The 15,671-nt window shown below is 47.3% G+C and overlaps 1 protein-coding gene and 1 pseudogene across 1 annotated transcript in view; one reads left to right on the plus strand and one right to left on the minus strand.

Moving 5' to 3' along the window:
- The window catches only part of LOC110983840 (uncharacterized), a 57,043-nt gene extending 54,021 nt beyond the window's left edge, over positions 1 to 3,022 (plus strand). The window contains 2 exon segments of the mRNA XM_087143134.1: positions 59 to 136; positions 280 to 3,022. Coding sequence (XP_086999260.1) covers positions 59 to 136; positions 280 to 333 — 132 coding nt within the window. The 3' untranslated portion in view covers positions 334 to 3,022.
- Positions 3,023 to 9,178: 6,156 nt separating this feature from the next.
- On the minus strand, positions 9,179 to 14,965 carry LOC147797442 (large subunit ribosomal RNA; annotated as a pseudogene).
- Positions 14,966 to 15,671: the final 706 nt, after the last annotated feature.

Below are 15,671 nucleotides of genomic sequence, written 5' to 3' on the forward strand. Positions count from 1 at the left end.
AGTGCAACGTCACATTAAAAATTGTCATAATAGCATCTGTTTTTTCTCTGTTCTATAGTATTTGCCAAGGCGGGATGAGTTTGTCCGACCATACGTGGCTTCCGGTATGGAGGAGCTGCACAGGGAAAATGAACGAGTATGTTTAAAAACACCTTTACTTCAGTTTTAGGAATGCACCTTATGATAGGAGCCACAGTGGAGAGTATTCATTCTTAATTCAGTTTTAACCCCACATGGCTCTCATTACCGTTTGTTTTTTTTCATGTTTCTGTTGCACAGCATGAAGACGGTGCTGCAGGCCGTGTTGTTTACAACCCGAGTATCTACAACTAGCCCCTTAATTCTACAACACCAGCAACAACCACAAGCTGTGTGACGTTTTATTCCTCATAGTTAGTGAAACCCTCCAAGAAATACATGCTATTTCATATGTAGACATAAGAATGTGTTTTTGAGAGGTTTACGTACTTCTGTATTTCTAGAGGTTGAGTATAATTTTGGTGGTTTTCTCCAACACGTTGAAAATACAATCAAGAAGACTCAAGCAATTTCTCATCAGCAGACTCAAGAACATAGATGGCTGGAAGCTTACGTAAAATACGGCGTGACGACGGAGTTTAGGGGTTTGGGTCATAATGATGATAATAACTCAGGCATTTATATAAAGTTCTGCCACAAACTGGTATCACAACATTTTAACCATGAATTAAAATGTGTAATTCAGAAGTGGAGAATTGAAATGGTAATGGGCTATGCGGCTTAATAGGTCCAGTGTTGTAGTCTTTTCGAGTACCAAAGTTCTCTGCCAAATATTAAACGGGGAAGAGGGATTCAAAGAAGACAAAAAGTAGAATTACAAACTAAATGTAAGACTTCACTCCCAGTTTTGTAAAATATAAGTTTAAGGAGAAAAGTACTCGGCCGAGTACTTTTGCATTACTTTAAAATACTTTTCAGTTTCGTCATCAGTTTAAGTTGTTATATCTTTGTGCGTGTACCATCAAGTATCCATGTGTTTCAGGTTTTCTCCCCCTAACTAGTTAAATATTTGGTAGAGAGTTGTTACTCGAGAAGTTCTCGACTACAACACTGAATAGGTATGGAAAAGAAAAGTTTTAAGTGATGTTTTAAAAAGTCGGCAAGAGAAATAGCGTGACAGATATATCGTGAGGAAGATATCAGTTTATATAGTTATATATAGTTTAAATTTATAGTTATATATAGTTTTAATGAGGGCCAGCTTGAATGATGTATATTTATATACAAGGGCTTTTGTGCTCATTTTAGGGGTCTGTATGAATGCAGGTGACCATATCACAGCTCAAAAATGGTCGCTGTCCTTTCTCTCATGGCAATTGTTTTAGATTCACTGGTAGAAGCCGACACTACAGCTACATTTTTCCCACTGGCTTTGGTCAGTGGCATATCCAGATTTTGTTTCAGGGAGGGGAGGCCAAATGGATGTCATTTTCTAAAAGAGGCAGTCAGCATTGTTTATTTTTCATCTGAAAATTTCCTAAAACCCCTCCCAAAGATGGTAGGGCCTTGTACCATTTTGAACATGTTTTTGCTTTCAATGTCTTAGAAAACAAACAGTAAAACAATAAAACAAAATAAACTTTGCCCCTGCCCCTCGATACATCATTGGCTTTTGTCTTGGTTGTTGTCACCGGCAGTAGATAATTTTCTCATACGATCCACTAAAAACAAAAGGGAGCTAAACAGATGATATCAAAATATCGCTGTGCTTCTTTTATTTGTCGCTTTATGTAATGAAGGGCAGTCTGAAATAAACTGTGCGAACTTGGTTCTCTTGAATAATGTTACTGTGTACAATTATATACGTTTTATGTAATGTATATAATAGTATACTTTTAATCACATAATATTCTTAAACTTTTATAGCCATCATACGTTTTGCACTGGTTTTAGTGCATTATTATTACTTGTGAAGTCGACTTTTCAGGTAAACAGACTTTCTGAATTAGCATGGCCAGCTTTGCAAGATTTTGCTTTGTTTAACATGCATTCTATGGTATATTAGATGTTAAATATTAAATAGGCGCAACATAGTCTAATGTCCAGAAAGCATATTATTGATTCTATTTTGAACAGCATATATGATTATAGTTTGAACTTTCATAACGACATTTTGTCTTTGACTGTGTATTTTATTGTGTATGTAGTGATCTATACTTTGAGCTCACGGTGTCCCATAAGAACACTCGTAGCTGACAATATGAGAAATCACTGCTGTATTTTGAATTGTTTACAGTGAAGGCCGGCTAAATATATTTCTATATTTACAAACATCATCGATTCGATAACTGCCACCTCAATTTGTTGTACTTAAATAAATGTACTTTTTCTTAAGTATGGACCTTTAATACCAACTCATATATATTCGGGAAGTAAGGTTTTCTGTTCTGAAATAGTTAAATGTACATACACTTCCAAATTGTGTTTCTTTAGGTGACATAAACTACACTAGATTATTGTACTCTGTTTATTTTTAATACAATTCCTTTATATTAAATTTATTGTAAACCTTTTTCAGGAGCAACTCAATCCAGTTTGGATAAATTATATTACCCTCTTCTATTAAATCAACCGTGAATAATATTTTTGTGCGTGTAATCTTTATGTATTTATAAGCTGACATTTTCGTCAAAGTGTTATGATGTATATCCAATTGCTTGTAGACTATTTTTGGAAAGATTTTTTTCCTTATGGTAGTTCCTTAACAAATCCTTTGGCTTGAACTTACAATTAGGGCTTACTTACATTAAAGGCAGCCTCACTGGTGGGTAACATGGAAACTTTTTTTATTAGTATTATAGCTGCATTTTAGGGAAAAAATTAATTTTAGGTACAAGTAAATGTGAAGATAAGCTTACAGCGCGGTGATTTATTTTTTAGCAACTCGGCTTCCCGACATACCAGGGGTTCTCCTGCATTAATAAAACACCCCCACATTTTGCTTGATTTCTAATACTTAGATCACATTCGTGGGAAAAGCTGCTATCGTCCCCAGGTTGAGTTCGGTTAGTTTGGTTTCTTCCCTTGGATTTGGAGCGTTTTAAAGGAGCAACAGAAGCTTTGTGCTATTTTCTCTACCAGACTGACGAGTTTCATGACAATCTCCGCGTAGCTGACAACGGAATTAATCCGCATTGCCAGTGATAGCCAATGAATGAGTGATGATCTGGTCACATGAGCGCATGATGAGGACGCAGACTCTTAATCTAGGTGAAGGTACTATAAAGAAGCTTAGAGAAGAGAAATTCTTATGAAAAAGGATACTAATAATTGCACCCTTGCGATAGAATCACGTTAACACAGCTTATCGTTCATTGATCTTCACCATAACTGTTCTCTGTGCCACGTGCATGTACATATTCCACCCAATTTAATTGAGTAAAAGCCTTTTGGGAAGCTCGAGGGACGACAGACACAGATTGGTTGTTTCGTATATTTCAGGATACATTATAGCAGGCAGTCTTTTGTCGCTCAGTTTCGCTAAGCTTTAACATAAAGTCGCCTCACTTAAAAGCTAGACAACGGTGGAATGAGAAACTTTATGTATGCTTCATTAGCCGTCGCATAGCCTGAAGCTTCCTCTCAAGCAAGCCACCAGCAGGTTCTCTTCGTTGGTCAGTGTCAAGTTGCCTTTGTACTCTTTCTACACGCAGGGAAGGGGAAAATAAGAGAACAAGACTCTGTTATCAGCAGGGAGATATATTTCATTTTTACGAGACAGTTTTCTGTTTCTCATTTGTAGCATTAAAAACACAGTTTTGGAGGCCGGTTTGTTCAGAGAGACACACATTGGGTTGTTTGGACTATCTATTCCTCAACACCAGTACATATTTGATGATTGTGTCACCATGTCATAAATTGTTTCGTTTCTTCATGTCTGCATTTTTATGTTTGGACTGAGGCACATGCCAATTTATATTTCGATAAGCTTTGATCGTTACAATAAATGAAAGTGTATTCATACCTCAGCAAATTTGTCGTCAATCCAAATCGAACTCGAGAAAACTCGTTTCTCTGCAATTGGAAAATACACGTCAATCATTTTTTGGCGAGCTTTAGTGGCTAAATACGCCCCTGAACTTAAAGATTGTATCAAACTGCAGAATTAGGCATGTGAAGTTTGCTGAAGGTCAAAAGCCATCGAGCTCATCAGAGGTATATTGATGTCAACTCGCGGCATCGACTGCCATTAATGGGATGCTGGCTGCGGCGTTAATGAAAAGTTCTACAGTTCCGGCGACCATGTCGTGAGCTATAGGAACAATCTGAACCAAACCCGTGCAGAAACAGGATGAGAAACCATGTTTCCATTGAAAGATTCATGTGAATTTCTTTAAGCAGCTTCCGTAATTTATGACTGAACTTGCTGTGTCATCCAGGTAAAACACAGTTCAGTGCATAGGTTTCTCTGTTCAAATTGTGAGCTCAGAATTTTTTCAGTGAAACCATTTCTGAGAAAAATATTAATGCTCGCTTATTCCTATACAAATAAACAACGACGAATCCGCAAAGAAGAGAAATTAGGTCCACAAAATCTCAGAAAGGCAAGACATGTCTGTTTTTAAACTAATGAAACATTGAGGCTTTCTTATTGGGATGAAATAACACTTTTGCTCATGTATATACGGAAATACTCAGCGCAACAACCAAAAAGGCAGTAAAATATGACGTAAAATACCCGTTGAAGTAGTGAAATAAAACCAACTGATTGCAGGTACTCTTTTAGCACAGACAAACGATGGTAATGTTCACCTCCTGTCGGATCTTTGGGGGATTTGGTTGAGTGTACACTTTAATTGGTGATCCTAGGTATAAAGGGGAATTTAAATAGAGAAAAAAAAGAGAGGAAAAAAGGGATTATAACCGGTACCCTATGTCCATGTACGTGTGCGTACTCATTTTCTCCCTCGACAAGATAAAGCATAATTCTCCTTCATAAATGAAGCTGGTACTGCACGTTTTGTCTATAAACGTATAGAAGAGATAAGCCACCGTTAGTAACATCGTCTGCGTTCGCTCATCAACTGTTTTGTTTCAATTTATTTTTTTGCAATTATACGTGCAGTGCTTCCTCTGCATAGGAAATGGTGGAAGCACCTTCTTTCCATTTTAATGTCAAGAGGTGGTATTTATGACTTACACGATTTTAAAACGGAAACACTTGGCTTCTTATCGCTTTGAATTTTCCTCTTAGGGGCCTATTTATAGTGATCCTAAGAAATTCCCCCGGTAAAAAAAACGTTCTGAGGAACGAGGAGTATTTGTAGACACTGGTGCGAGGGTTTACATGAAGACAATTTAACTGTAGCTGTCATTGAAATAAAAAGTTGGAAATTCAGATGGTCCAAAGCTAATATCTTCTTTGACAAGTCATCTTGCATCTTTATCCAAGTTACATTTTATTTATTGATCACAAGATCGCGTCATTATTTATGCCATTTCACATACGTCAGTCTGTGTACAAGCCAGTGTGTTAAGTCAAGGTTTTGATTCTCAAGGCCGGCAGTTGATTGTACACGAGTTAAAGAAAAAAGAAGATATACGCTAACTTTGTTGTGAGTGTACAATCACAACTGTTTTTGCAGGAGTTCATCGTAACTCCAAACACGGTGTTCCATCGTACCATTTTCATGCACAGCACTTGGGGAAATACGGAATGGTCAATACTTGCATTTTGATATTTTCTTAACTTTTGAAAATATGGCAGGTAAATTTTGGTGGTGTTCTATTTGAGTTTGAAAAGAGACATATTCTTGACCAAGTAACTTGGGTGACTTTTTCCCTTGTCCCGTTTTGTAACTCGAATACTGATATAAAATTTAGGGCCAGTGAGGCTCTAGATATAAATGACAACATGAAGTTTCGGTCTTGCCAAAATTAAATGTAACGTGGGTTACGTGGAGATAAAAACCAAAACCGAATGGAGTGTGCGGTGATACAGAGGCTGTATACAGCTTTCGGGACGTGATAAGGGTAAAACAAAAATCTTTACTGATTTGACATCCAGTGGATTCTCTGTCATTTTCTGTTGTTGAAATTCAAAGAACTATAGGGATTGTTCGTTTGTTTTGCTTTTGTTCGACCAGTTTTGTGCTTGTATTTGGGGGAGTAGATCTGTTGGCGTGACGCAAGAAGATTAATCCAATACAGTTGGGACATGCATGTCTTTTGTGAGGATTTCTGTTTGAAAATATTAAATGATTCTGCAGTTAAAAGCAAACGAAATTGTACTAAATGTTTTTCCATCAATGAAATAAGGAGGCGAGTGTTGCCAAACTGTGCCGCCCCTTGATCTGTTTCTCTTGCACCGTAAATAATAAACATTTAATAAATTAAGATTATAAATAAAAAATTTCCAAGTATTCAACCCAAAAAATTGCCTTGAGAGTTTTGCGCTCACGAAATAAAAAAAAAACTGACGGCAAAATATAAAAGTTATGTGGTGTTGACCAAGCATTCAGGCGCACGGACTCCTGAAATTCGTAAGGAATCGCAGTTACCGGCTTCCATGTAGGACTCTTCTGGGATCTCGGGGTTCCCGGCCCACCACACTTCCTCCCTGCCCATCCGTTTAACTCTAAAAAGAGTTCGAGCGACCATGCAAGGGAGGAAACGAGACAAGCCCCTAAGCCCTGGCCGCCGAGTCGGCCATACGTCTCGAACCTGTACTAAGGCGCTCACCTGGACTTCGCGGACAGTCCCAGCAGAAGAGCTTATCCCGTGGGCTAAGGTACTGTTGGTATTTGGCGGGGGTGAATTAGAGTCTCTTATAGCTACTGACTGACAGCAAGCTTTGGGAAAATAAAAGTCAGCGGGGGGATTCGAACCCACGATCTGACGATCTGATAACCATGAGCTTAACCATTTGGCAATTTCAGAGAATTGAGTCGGGTCGTTCATATTTACGTAGATAACAAAACCATTAATAACCAAGTTATACTGCACAGAATTTTGCTCTGCAAAGACTGAGCGATCAAAACGCTACAATAGTGCACCATGTAGCAAAAATGCACAATTGGCCTACACACAAATCTCACTGGCAGCTCTTCCTTGATAAATTTAAATTAATGCGCGCGCATCAATATGGTAAAGTCCCCGGACTGCACGTCCGTCCAGACACGTCTCACTACACCAAAATACGCGCCCATAGGGGTGCTCTGCCCAGTTCAAGGAGAATTCTGCGCCAAACCGAGGCGCTGAAAAAGTACCCTTAGAGTTTATTTGAAAAGAGGAGATTGTGTGGCCCAAGAAATTATGGAATTGTGGTAGAATGGCCCAGAATGAACTCTCCACATTCAAGGGCTCCCATCCCAGGGCCAAGCACAGCAAAATGCTACTGACAAATTGTTCCAAGAGACTGAAAAGGTGGAGGGATGTCACTTAAAAAATGGCCGCTGCTGACAGACTTGGGAGCTTTCACTTTTGTAGGGGGGGGGGTTGAGTTTGTTTTTGGTGAATAATTAGAAATTTCATTGTTTAAGTAACCTACTTAAAATCGAAAATCAATGGAAAGCTGAATGACCCAAGAACACTCTGTTTTTTTTTGTTTTTTGTGTTCTTTTTTAAGTTGCCACGGGGGGGGGGTAAGAGGCCCCAAGGACTTTGGTTGCCTGCACCGGGACCGCAAACGTGGTCGATTTTACCTTGTGTTCGAATGGGCTTCCTTTAGTTCAGTGCACGCATAGAAAGCAATGAAAAATCAGAGCGAAATAGCGCCGCCTGTTGACTCTTGGAGGAGGTTTGTCTTCGGTTTTTTTGCCGGAAATTCAAGATTATGGCCAGTAGATCAATTTTCGTTTCAATTTTATGGGTTTTAGTCACGATTTGTTTTTATTTGCCTTTTCCCAAAGATATATCCAAAATAGTAAAACTGTTCGCCCAGCTCTCATTGTCTTTCCAAACAGGCCCGCAATTTTGGGCTTTTTGTAAAAGAAATAACCCGAACTGGAAACTACCAGTCCAAAATTTGGGATTTATAAAAAGTTTCTGTGATCCCTCCTGATTATGGCATGTTTTATTGTATAGAGTACAAACAGATTTCATTTTAACTAGTATAAAGTTAACAGAAAACAGATCATAATATTTAAATTAAATCTAACACTAGAGTCAACTTGTTATTAAATCGCTCTCTTGGTTGCGAAAACTGGGTTTTCACAGAAAACTTCATTTCCTGGAAAACTACATTTCATGACTTTTCCAGGATTTTTTAGGAATAAGAAGTTTAAAAAATGCATGACCAAGATGTATGTAGGAAACCCAAAAATTTTTATCTGTGTAATCTTTACCTGGAAATGAAATGTTTTCAAGATTTACTGCAGTTCCATCTTGCAGGACAAAGATTCTTTTGAAGGGATCCACTGTTAGAATAGTTCCTTTGTGCCCATCACCTGTTTCAACCTGGTCGCCTTGCTGACACTCTCTCAAAAACTGTACTGCTTTCTTTAACACTTTTGTGACAGTGATTTTTTGGGGGGCTTGCCTGCGGTTTTCTGTGACAAAGATATATGATATTTGTTGGCTGTAATGCTCACCGGTGTTAAACTGTAAAATATTCAAAGGTAGAAATCTGTGATTTATGAAGACGGGACGACTCTTCAAATATCTTTCTAGGGTTTTATGGCATTTCATTACATCAACAGGTATACCATTAAATAACCAATAAAACTCACTAGGTATAACCATTTTTCATCTTTAACTATTTTAGCTGCGCACCATCTTCCCAACTGATCGAATGCCTGGACGTGACTTCCAACTGAGAATTTTTCCTGTCATTTTGCTTTCTATAGAACTGAACATTTTGAGAACTGCACCAAGACTGTAAAATGATGGATGATGAAGATGAGTAAATCACCTTAACCTTGCCCTTATATGGCAGCCAATTTACTCTTGGAGACTCCATCATGAAAGGAAAAAAAGGCCCCAGAATATTTCATTTTAACTGATGACACAATTATCTAATTGATATTCAGTTTGCAAATGATTGTTATTTTGTTACAAATTGCTTTTTTATACGTGCACCAAACATTTCATATAGATTATAAATGTACGTGACAATGGTCTCTAAATTCTTATTTTTTGATTTTCATCCGCGGCACGTCGTCCGACCCGGCTCGCCAGGATCGGCCCGTCTGCGGCGCTGGCAAATCCCTTTGATTGAAAGGTTTAGTTTCAGCAGATCGCAGTGAAGCGGCTGCTCTACTAGGAAACGACACCCCGATCCATACCCAAGTTGTCTGCAAGTGATCTGGCGTCCCTCTGGAGACGGCGGTTCCCCCGGAGCTCCCGGCAGGGACCGCGGGCGGAGTCGGCGGGGTCGGCCCGGCCTACCAACGCAAGAGCGGGTGGGCGCTGATGCGGGCCGCCCTCGTGCGGGACGCCGGCGGCGTCGCCGCGCACCGGCAGAGATTTCGACTTAGAGGCATTCAGCCGTAATCTCTCGGTTGGTAGCCTCGCACCACCGGCCTCTCGACCGAGCGCCTGAACCAGGGGTCCGAATCTGCGGTTCCTCTCGTACTGAGCAGTATTGCCGTGGCGGCGACCTCTCATGAGTATGGTAAAACTAACCTGTCTCACGACCGTCTAAACCCAGCTCACGTTCCCTATTAATGGGTGAACAATCCAACGCTTGGCGAATTCTGCTTCGCAATGATAGGAAGAACCGACATCGAAGGATCAAAAAGCAACGTCGCTATGAACGCTTGGCTGCCACAAGCCAGTTAGGCGCCAAGTCAAAATAGAAACGGTTCACCAAGCGGGAAATGATTGCCCTTAATCCTCTTTCAAACCATTGCCCGATTCAACTGCAAGTGGGCAATGATTGCAAGAGAGCGTTTCCCGAAAAGGAGTTGGCTATGCAGCAACCTCTTTGATGCATACCACCAATTCCCCCACCTTGGTACAAAAGCCCTGACTCCCAGCTTACCAGGAATGGTTATTGTGCATCGGCTTTGTTGTGTAAATTGGCCAGTTTATCCACAGGCTTAGCACAGCTTATTCAGAAGGGGAAGCAATTAATCTCCCAACAAAAGACTAACTCCATCAGAGTCAGCAGGCCTCTGTGCATCACTAAGTCTTGTGTCATTGAATTAAGATCTGTAGTTTTCTTTCCCAACATCTAGCACTGTCAGGCAGTGATTTCCACTTGATAGATTTGTCAAAGGTTGGAATAGACAATAGACAAATTGGAGAGCATTATAGATGCAACAATCACAGGACTTCAAATCAATCTAAAAAGTAAAATAAGAAAAGTCGACCAATGTTGGTATGTAAGGGTAGCATGGCAAACTGAAGGAAAAAACATCCATATCCATGTAAATGGTAGTACAAACCCATCCCATCCCCCCAAATTGTTGACATATCAATGGGCTGGGGTCCCAGCTGTTGATAAACAGCTTTAATAACTCAACCACCAGCCACATTTGAGTGTAATCCTTAAAGCTCTCTATTGTTAGAAAACATCACCCAGCAGTGGCGTTCACCAAACCACAAGCCATTTAGCTAGTGACTCCTTATCGTTTCCCGCTTTACAATGAAGCAGGTAAGGAGCTTATCGTTTATGTATCGTTTCCCACTTCATGAACCGTTTTCTTTTGACTTGGTGCCTTATCCCTGTGGTAACTTTTCTGACACCTCTTGCTTCAAACTCCGAAGCTCAAAAGGATCGATAGGCCACGCTTTGACGTCCGTATTCATACTGAAAATCAAAATCAAAGGAGCTTTTGCCCTTTTGCTCTACGCGGGTATTTCGTCCTCGCTGAGCTCGCCTTAGGACACCTGTGTTACCCTTTGGCAGATGTACCGCCCCAGTCAAACTCCCCGCCTGAAGCTGTCACCGGAGCGGGTGGCGGCCGGCGGCCCGCGGCGCCGCGAGGCGGCCGGCCGCGTAGCGCCAGAAGACTGGGCCCGCTCCCCGCCCCACCGTCTAAGTAACTCCCAGTGTCTCTCTCCCACCCCTAGTGTCTCTTCATAAGGTCAGACTAGAGTCAAGCTCGACAGGGTCTTGTTTCCCCGCTGATTCTGCCAGTTAAACTCCCCGACTGAAGCTGTCGCCGGAGCGAGTGGCCGGCCGCGTAGCGCCAGAAGACTGGGCCTGCTCCCCGCCTCACCGGCTAAGTAAAGAAACCACGAGAGTAGTGGCATTTCAGCGTCGGGCCTGGGGCCCTCCCACTTATCCCACACCCCTCCGTGTCTCTTCACAAGGTCAGACTAGAGTCAAGCTGATTCTGCCAAGCCCGTTCCCTTGGCTGTGGTTTCGCTAGATAGATAGGGACAGTGGGAATCTCGTTAATCCATTCATGCGCGTCACTAATTAGACGACGAGGCATTTGGCTACCTTAAGAGAGTCATAGTTGCTCCCGCCGTTTACCCATGCTTCGCTGAATTTCTTCACTTTGAAATTCAGAGCACTGGGCAGAAATCACATTGCGTCAGCGCCCCGGCTGCGGACGATTCCAGGGATCCCGCCCCTCAGCAAGAAAAGAAATCTCTTCCCGGGGCCCCGGCTGGCGTCTGCGGGGCCAGATTCCCTTTCGCCCGGTGGCGAGTCCCCGGCCCTGCAAGGAGCGGGGTGCCCGCCTCCGCTCGGAGCGGAACTTCCCTGGGGCTTAGGATCGACTGACCCATGTACAACTGCTGTTCACATGGAAGCCTTCTCCGCCACTTGGCCATCGAGGATCTCAATCGAATATTTGCTACCACCACTAAGATCTGCGCCCGCAGCGGCTCCACGCGGCCTCGCGGCCCGCGCTTCGACGCTCACCGCGGCAGCCCTCCCACTCGTCGGGGCGTACCACCCGGGCGGCGGTCCTGCTTACCAAGAATGGCCCACTGGGCGCCCGTGCATTGAGGGCCCGGCCCCGAGCCGGCAGGTCGGGCCCCGTACCAATTTAAAGTTTGAGAATAGGTTGAGGTCGTTTCGGCCCCAAGGCCTCTAATCATTCGCTTTACCGGATGCAACTGCTCTCTCTCTTTCCCGGGTGCCAGCTATCGTGAGAGCCCTCCTGCGGGGTATACTGCCCACCCTGGATTTCAGGTCAGTTTGGGGCGGCCCCCTCAGACTCGCGGCCCAGCAGCTCATCCCGGTCCGCCGGGAGAGCGCCGGTTCACTCCGCCGTCATTCCCGGCGGGCCCTCCTCCGGCTGCACCCGCTCCTCCTCAGCCGCCGGTCCTCCCCGGTCTCCCCCTCCTCTGGGTCCGGCCCGCCTGAAGGCCGCTTGCCGGCCGGCCCTCCACAACCCAACCCGCCGCCCCCGCCTCGCTGCCGCCACACAAGTGGCGCCGCCACTCTCCCGGCAGCCGCCTCCCGCCGCTGCCGCCCGTCCTCCGACCCGGCCCGCCAGGATAGGCCCGTCTTCGGCGCGGGCAAATCCCTCGGATCGAAAGGTTTAGTTTCAGCAGATCAAAAACGCAACGTCGGTATGAACGCTTGGCTGCCACAAGCCAGTTATCCCTGTTGTAATTTTCTGACACCTCTTGCTTCAAACTCCGAAGCTCAAAAGGATCGATAGGCCACGCTTTCACTGTCCGTATTGATACTGAAAATCAAAATCAAACGAGCCTTTGCCCTTTGGCTCCGCGCGAGCTTTCCGTTCTCGCTGGGTTCTCCTTAGGACACCTGTGTTACCCTTTGACAGATGTACCGCCCCAGTAGGGCGGTATCTGATCGCCTTCAAACCTCTAACTTTCGTTCCTGATTAATGAAAACCTTCTTGGCAAATGCTTTCGCAGTCGGTCGTCTTGTGGCGATCCAAGAATTTCACCTCTCACACCGCAATACGAATGCCCCCGTCAGTTCCTCTTAATCATTTCCTCGAGTTCCGAAAACCGAAGTTACGGATCCGGCTTGCCGACTTCCCTTACCTACATTGTTCTGTCGACCAGAGGCTGTTCACCTTGGAGACCGGCTGCGGCTATGGGTACGACCCCGCATTTTCAAGGGCCGGCCGAAGCTCGCCGGACGCCGGCGTAGACGCGTCGCTCTACGGGGCCGCAGCCCCTAGCTCTGGACAAGCCGATTCCAGGGATCCCGCCCCTTAGCAAGAAAAGAAAACTCTTCATGGGGCCCCTGCCGGCGTCTGCGGGCTCGCTTGCTTCGGAGCTCGGAGGGCTCCACCTGCGGGTTCGGTAATATTGACCAGATTCCCTTTCGTACGGGGGCGAGGCCCCGGCCCCGCTCGGAGTGGAACTTCCCTGGGGCTTAGAATCGACTGACCTATGTACAACTGCTGTTCACGTGGAAGCCTTTTCCGCCACTCGGCCCTCGAGGATCTGTCGAATATTTGCTACTACCCCCAAGATCTGCGCCCGCGGCGGCTCCAAGTGGCCTCATGGCCGGCACTTCGACGCGCACCGCGGCGGCCCTCCTACTCGTCGGGGTGTACTACCCGGGCGGCGGTCCCACTCGCTCTCTGCCCCAACGGCCGGGTGTGGTCGGCACGTTCAGCGCCATTCGTTTTCAGGGCTAGTTGACTCGGCATGTGAGTTGTTACACACTCCTTGGCGGATTCCGACTTCCATGGCCACCGTCCTTCTGTCCGTATCAACCAACGCCTTTTCTGGGCTCTGATGAGCGTCGGCCGCAATGCAGCGCCCCAACCCGGCGCTCGGTTCATCCCGCAGCGCCGGTCCTGTTTACTAAGAATGGCCCACTGGGCGCCCGTGTATTGAGGGCCCGGCCCTGAGCCGGCGGGTCGGGCCCCGCACCAATTTAAAGTTTGAGAATAGGTTGAGGTCGTTTCGGCCCCAAGGCCTCTAATCATTCGCTTTACCGGTTGCAACTGCTCTCTCTCTCTCTCTTTCCCGGGCGCCAGCTATCGGAGGGAACCAGCTACTAGACGGTTCGACTAGACGGGTCTTTCGCCCCTATACCCAAGTCGGACGATCGATTTGCAGGTCAGAATCGCTGCGGACCTCCACCAGAGTTTCCTCTGGCTTGGTCCTGCTCGGGCATAGTTCACCATCCTTCGGGTCCTAGCGTGCCCGCTCTTCCTCCGCCGCAGCTGCAGGGGGCTGGCGGCGGTGCACCGGCCGCCGCGCAGCCGGATCCCGCCTCGACCGGGCCCTGGCCGGCCTACACTCTCGTTGCGCCTCGGGGCTTCGCCTGGCGGCCCCCCGACTCTCGGGCCCGATAGACTCCTTGGTCCGTGTTTCAAGAAGGGTCGGCAGCGCTCGCAACAATCGCCCGCGGAACCGGGGCGCCTCGGCGCGGCCGACACCAGCCCGGCCGGGGACCGCCAGCCCGCCGCCACAGGGGAAGTGGAAGGCGGGGCCCTCCGGCGCGACCACGGCCGGTCTCTAGGCTCTCCGACTGGCCCTCCGTCGGGGGACCGGGGTGGCCGGAGGAACCCCAACCGGCTGGCCCATGCCGGCCCGGATGCCCAGCCGGTCGCGGGCGCCGCGCCCGGGAGAATTGTACGCTAGGGGGTGCGGGGCCGCAGCGGGCACCGCGCCGGCCGCGCTGAATCTCCCGGGCCCGATCTGCGCGGCCCTCCCGTTTGCTTCTCGACGGCTTCACGTACTCTTGAACTCTCTCTCCAGAGTGTTTTTCAACTTTCCCTCACGGTACTTGTGCTCTATCGGTCTCCTGCCGGTATTTAGCCTTGGATGGAGTTTACCACCCGCCTTTGGGTTGCGCTACAAAACAACCCGACTCCCGGAAGTCCTGGTCACCGGCCGGACGGCGCCTGCAGTGGCCTGACACCCGCCACGGGACGGAGGGGGCCTCGATCAGAGGGACCTCGGCACCGCCGCGACCGCCGGACGGGCTTCCCTACGCCACAGTTCCCGCGGGCCCACTGGGGGCCCGGGGATTCGGCGCTGGGCTCTTCCCGCTTCGCTCGCCGTTGCTGGGGGAATCCTGGTTAGTTTCTTTTCCTCCACTTAGTGATATGCTTAAATCCAGCGGGTCCTCTCGCCCGACCTGAGGTGGATGGGTTCGCAATAGGCCTCAGTCTCTCTCTCTCTTGCCTCCCACTGCAGACTCCCCCAGGGACCTTCCCGGCCCTCCGCGCGGAGACAGCGCCCGGCCGGTGCCCCTTCGCCTGCCCGCAGATTTCTTATATCATCCTCCCCGGAGAGCGGGGGACCCGTGCCTCGACCTCCTGGTCTCTTGGAACTCCCCTTGTTGCCACCTGCAGCCAGTGTCCACGCGGGGTCTCGGGCCTCGCGGCTGCCGGCCGGCGTTCTCTCGCCGCGGCCCCTCCCGGCTGCGGCGATTGCCCTGCTCAATGCAACCCTCAGGCGAACGAGGCCCGGGCCGCGGGGACTAGCGCGGGGAGTCCTGCGCCCACTCAGTGCGGGCTCGGGCGCACCCCGTCGGGGGCCACTCCCGCCTACACCCGGAAGACAGCACGGTGGCTGGCCCTCCCCGCCTCGGCGGACGGAAGGGGGCCGGCCGGGCACGCTCTCTCTGCTCGGTGATGATCCTTCCGCAGGTTCTCCTGCGGAGACCTTGTTACGACTTTTACTTCCTCTAAATCCTCAAGTTCGATCGTCTTCCGGGCGTACGAGCGAGGTGCCGGGGCCCCCCGCGGCCCGTCCGAGGATCTCACTAAGCCATTCAATCGGTAGTAGCGACGGGCGGTGTGTACACAGGGCAGGGACGTAATCAACGCGAGCTGATGACTCGCGCTTAC

This window comes from Acanthaster planci, linkage group LG11 (assembly GCF_054643075.1).
Source record: "Acanthaster planci isolate LZ-2023a linkage group LG11, COTS_SCS, whole genome shotgun sequence".
Taxonomy (NCBI): domain Eukaryota; kingdom Metazoa; phylum Echinodermata; class Asteroidea; order Valvatida; family Acanthasteridae; genus Acanthaster; species Acanthaster planci.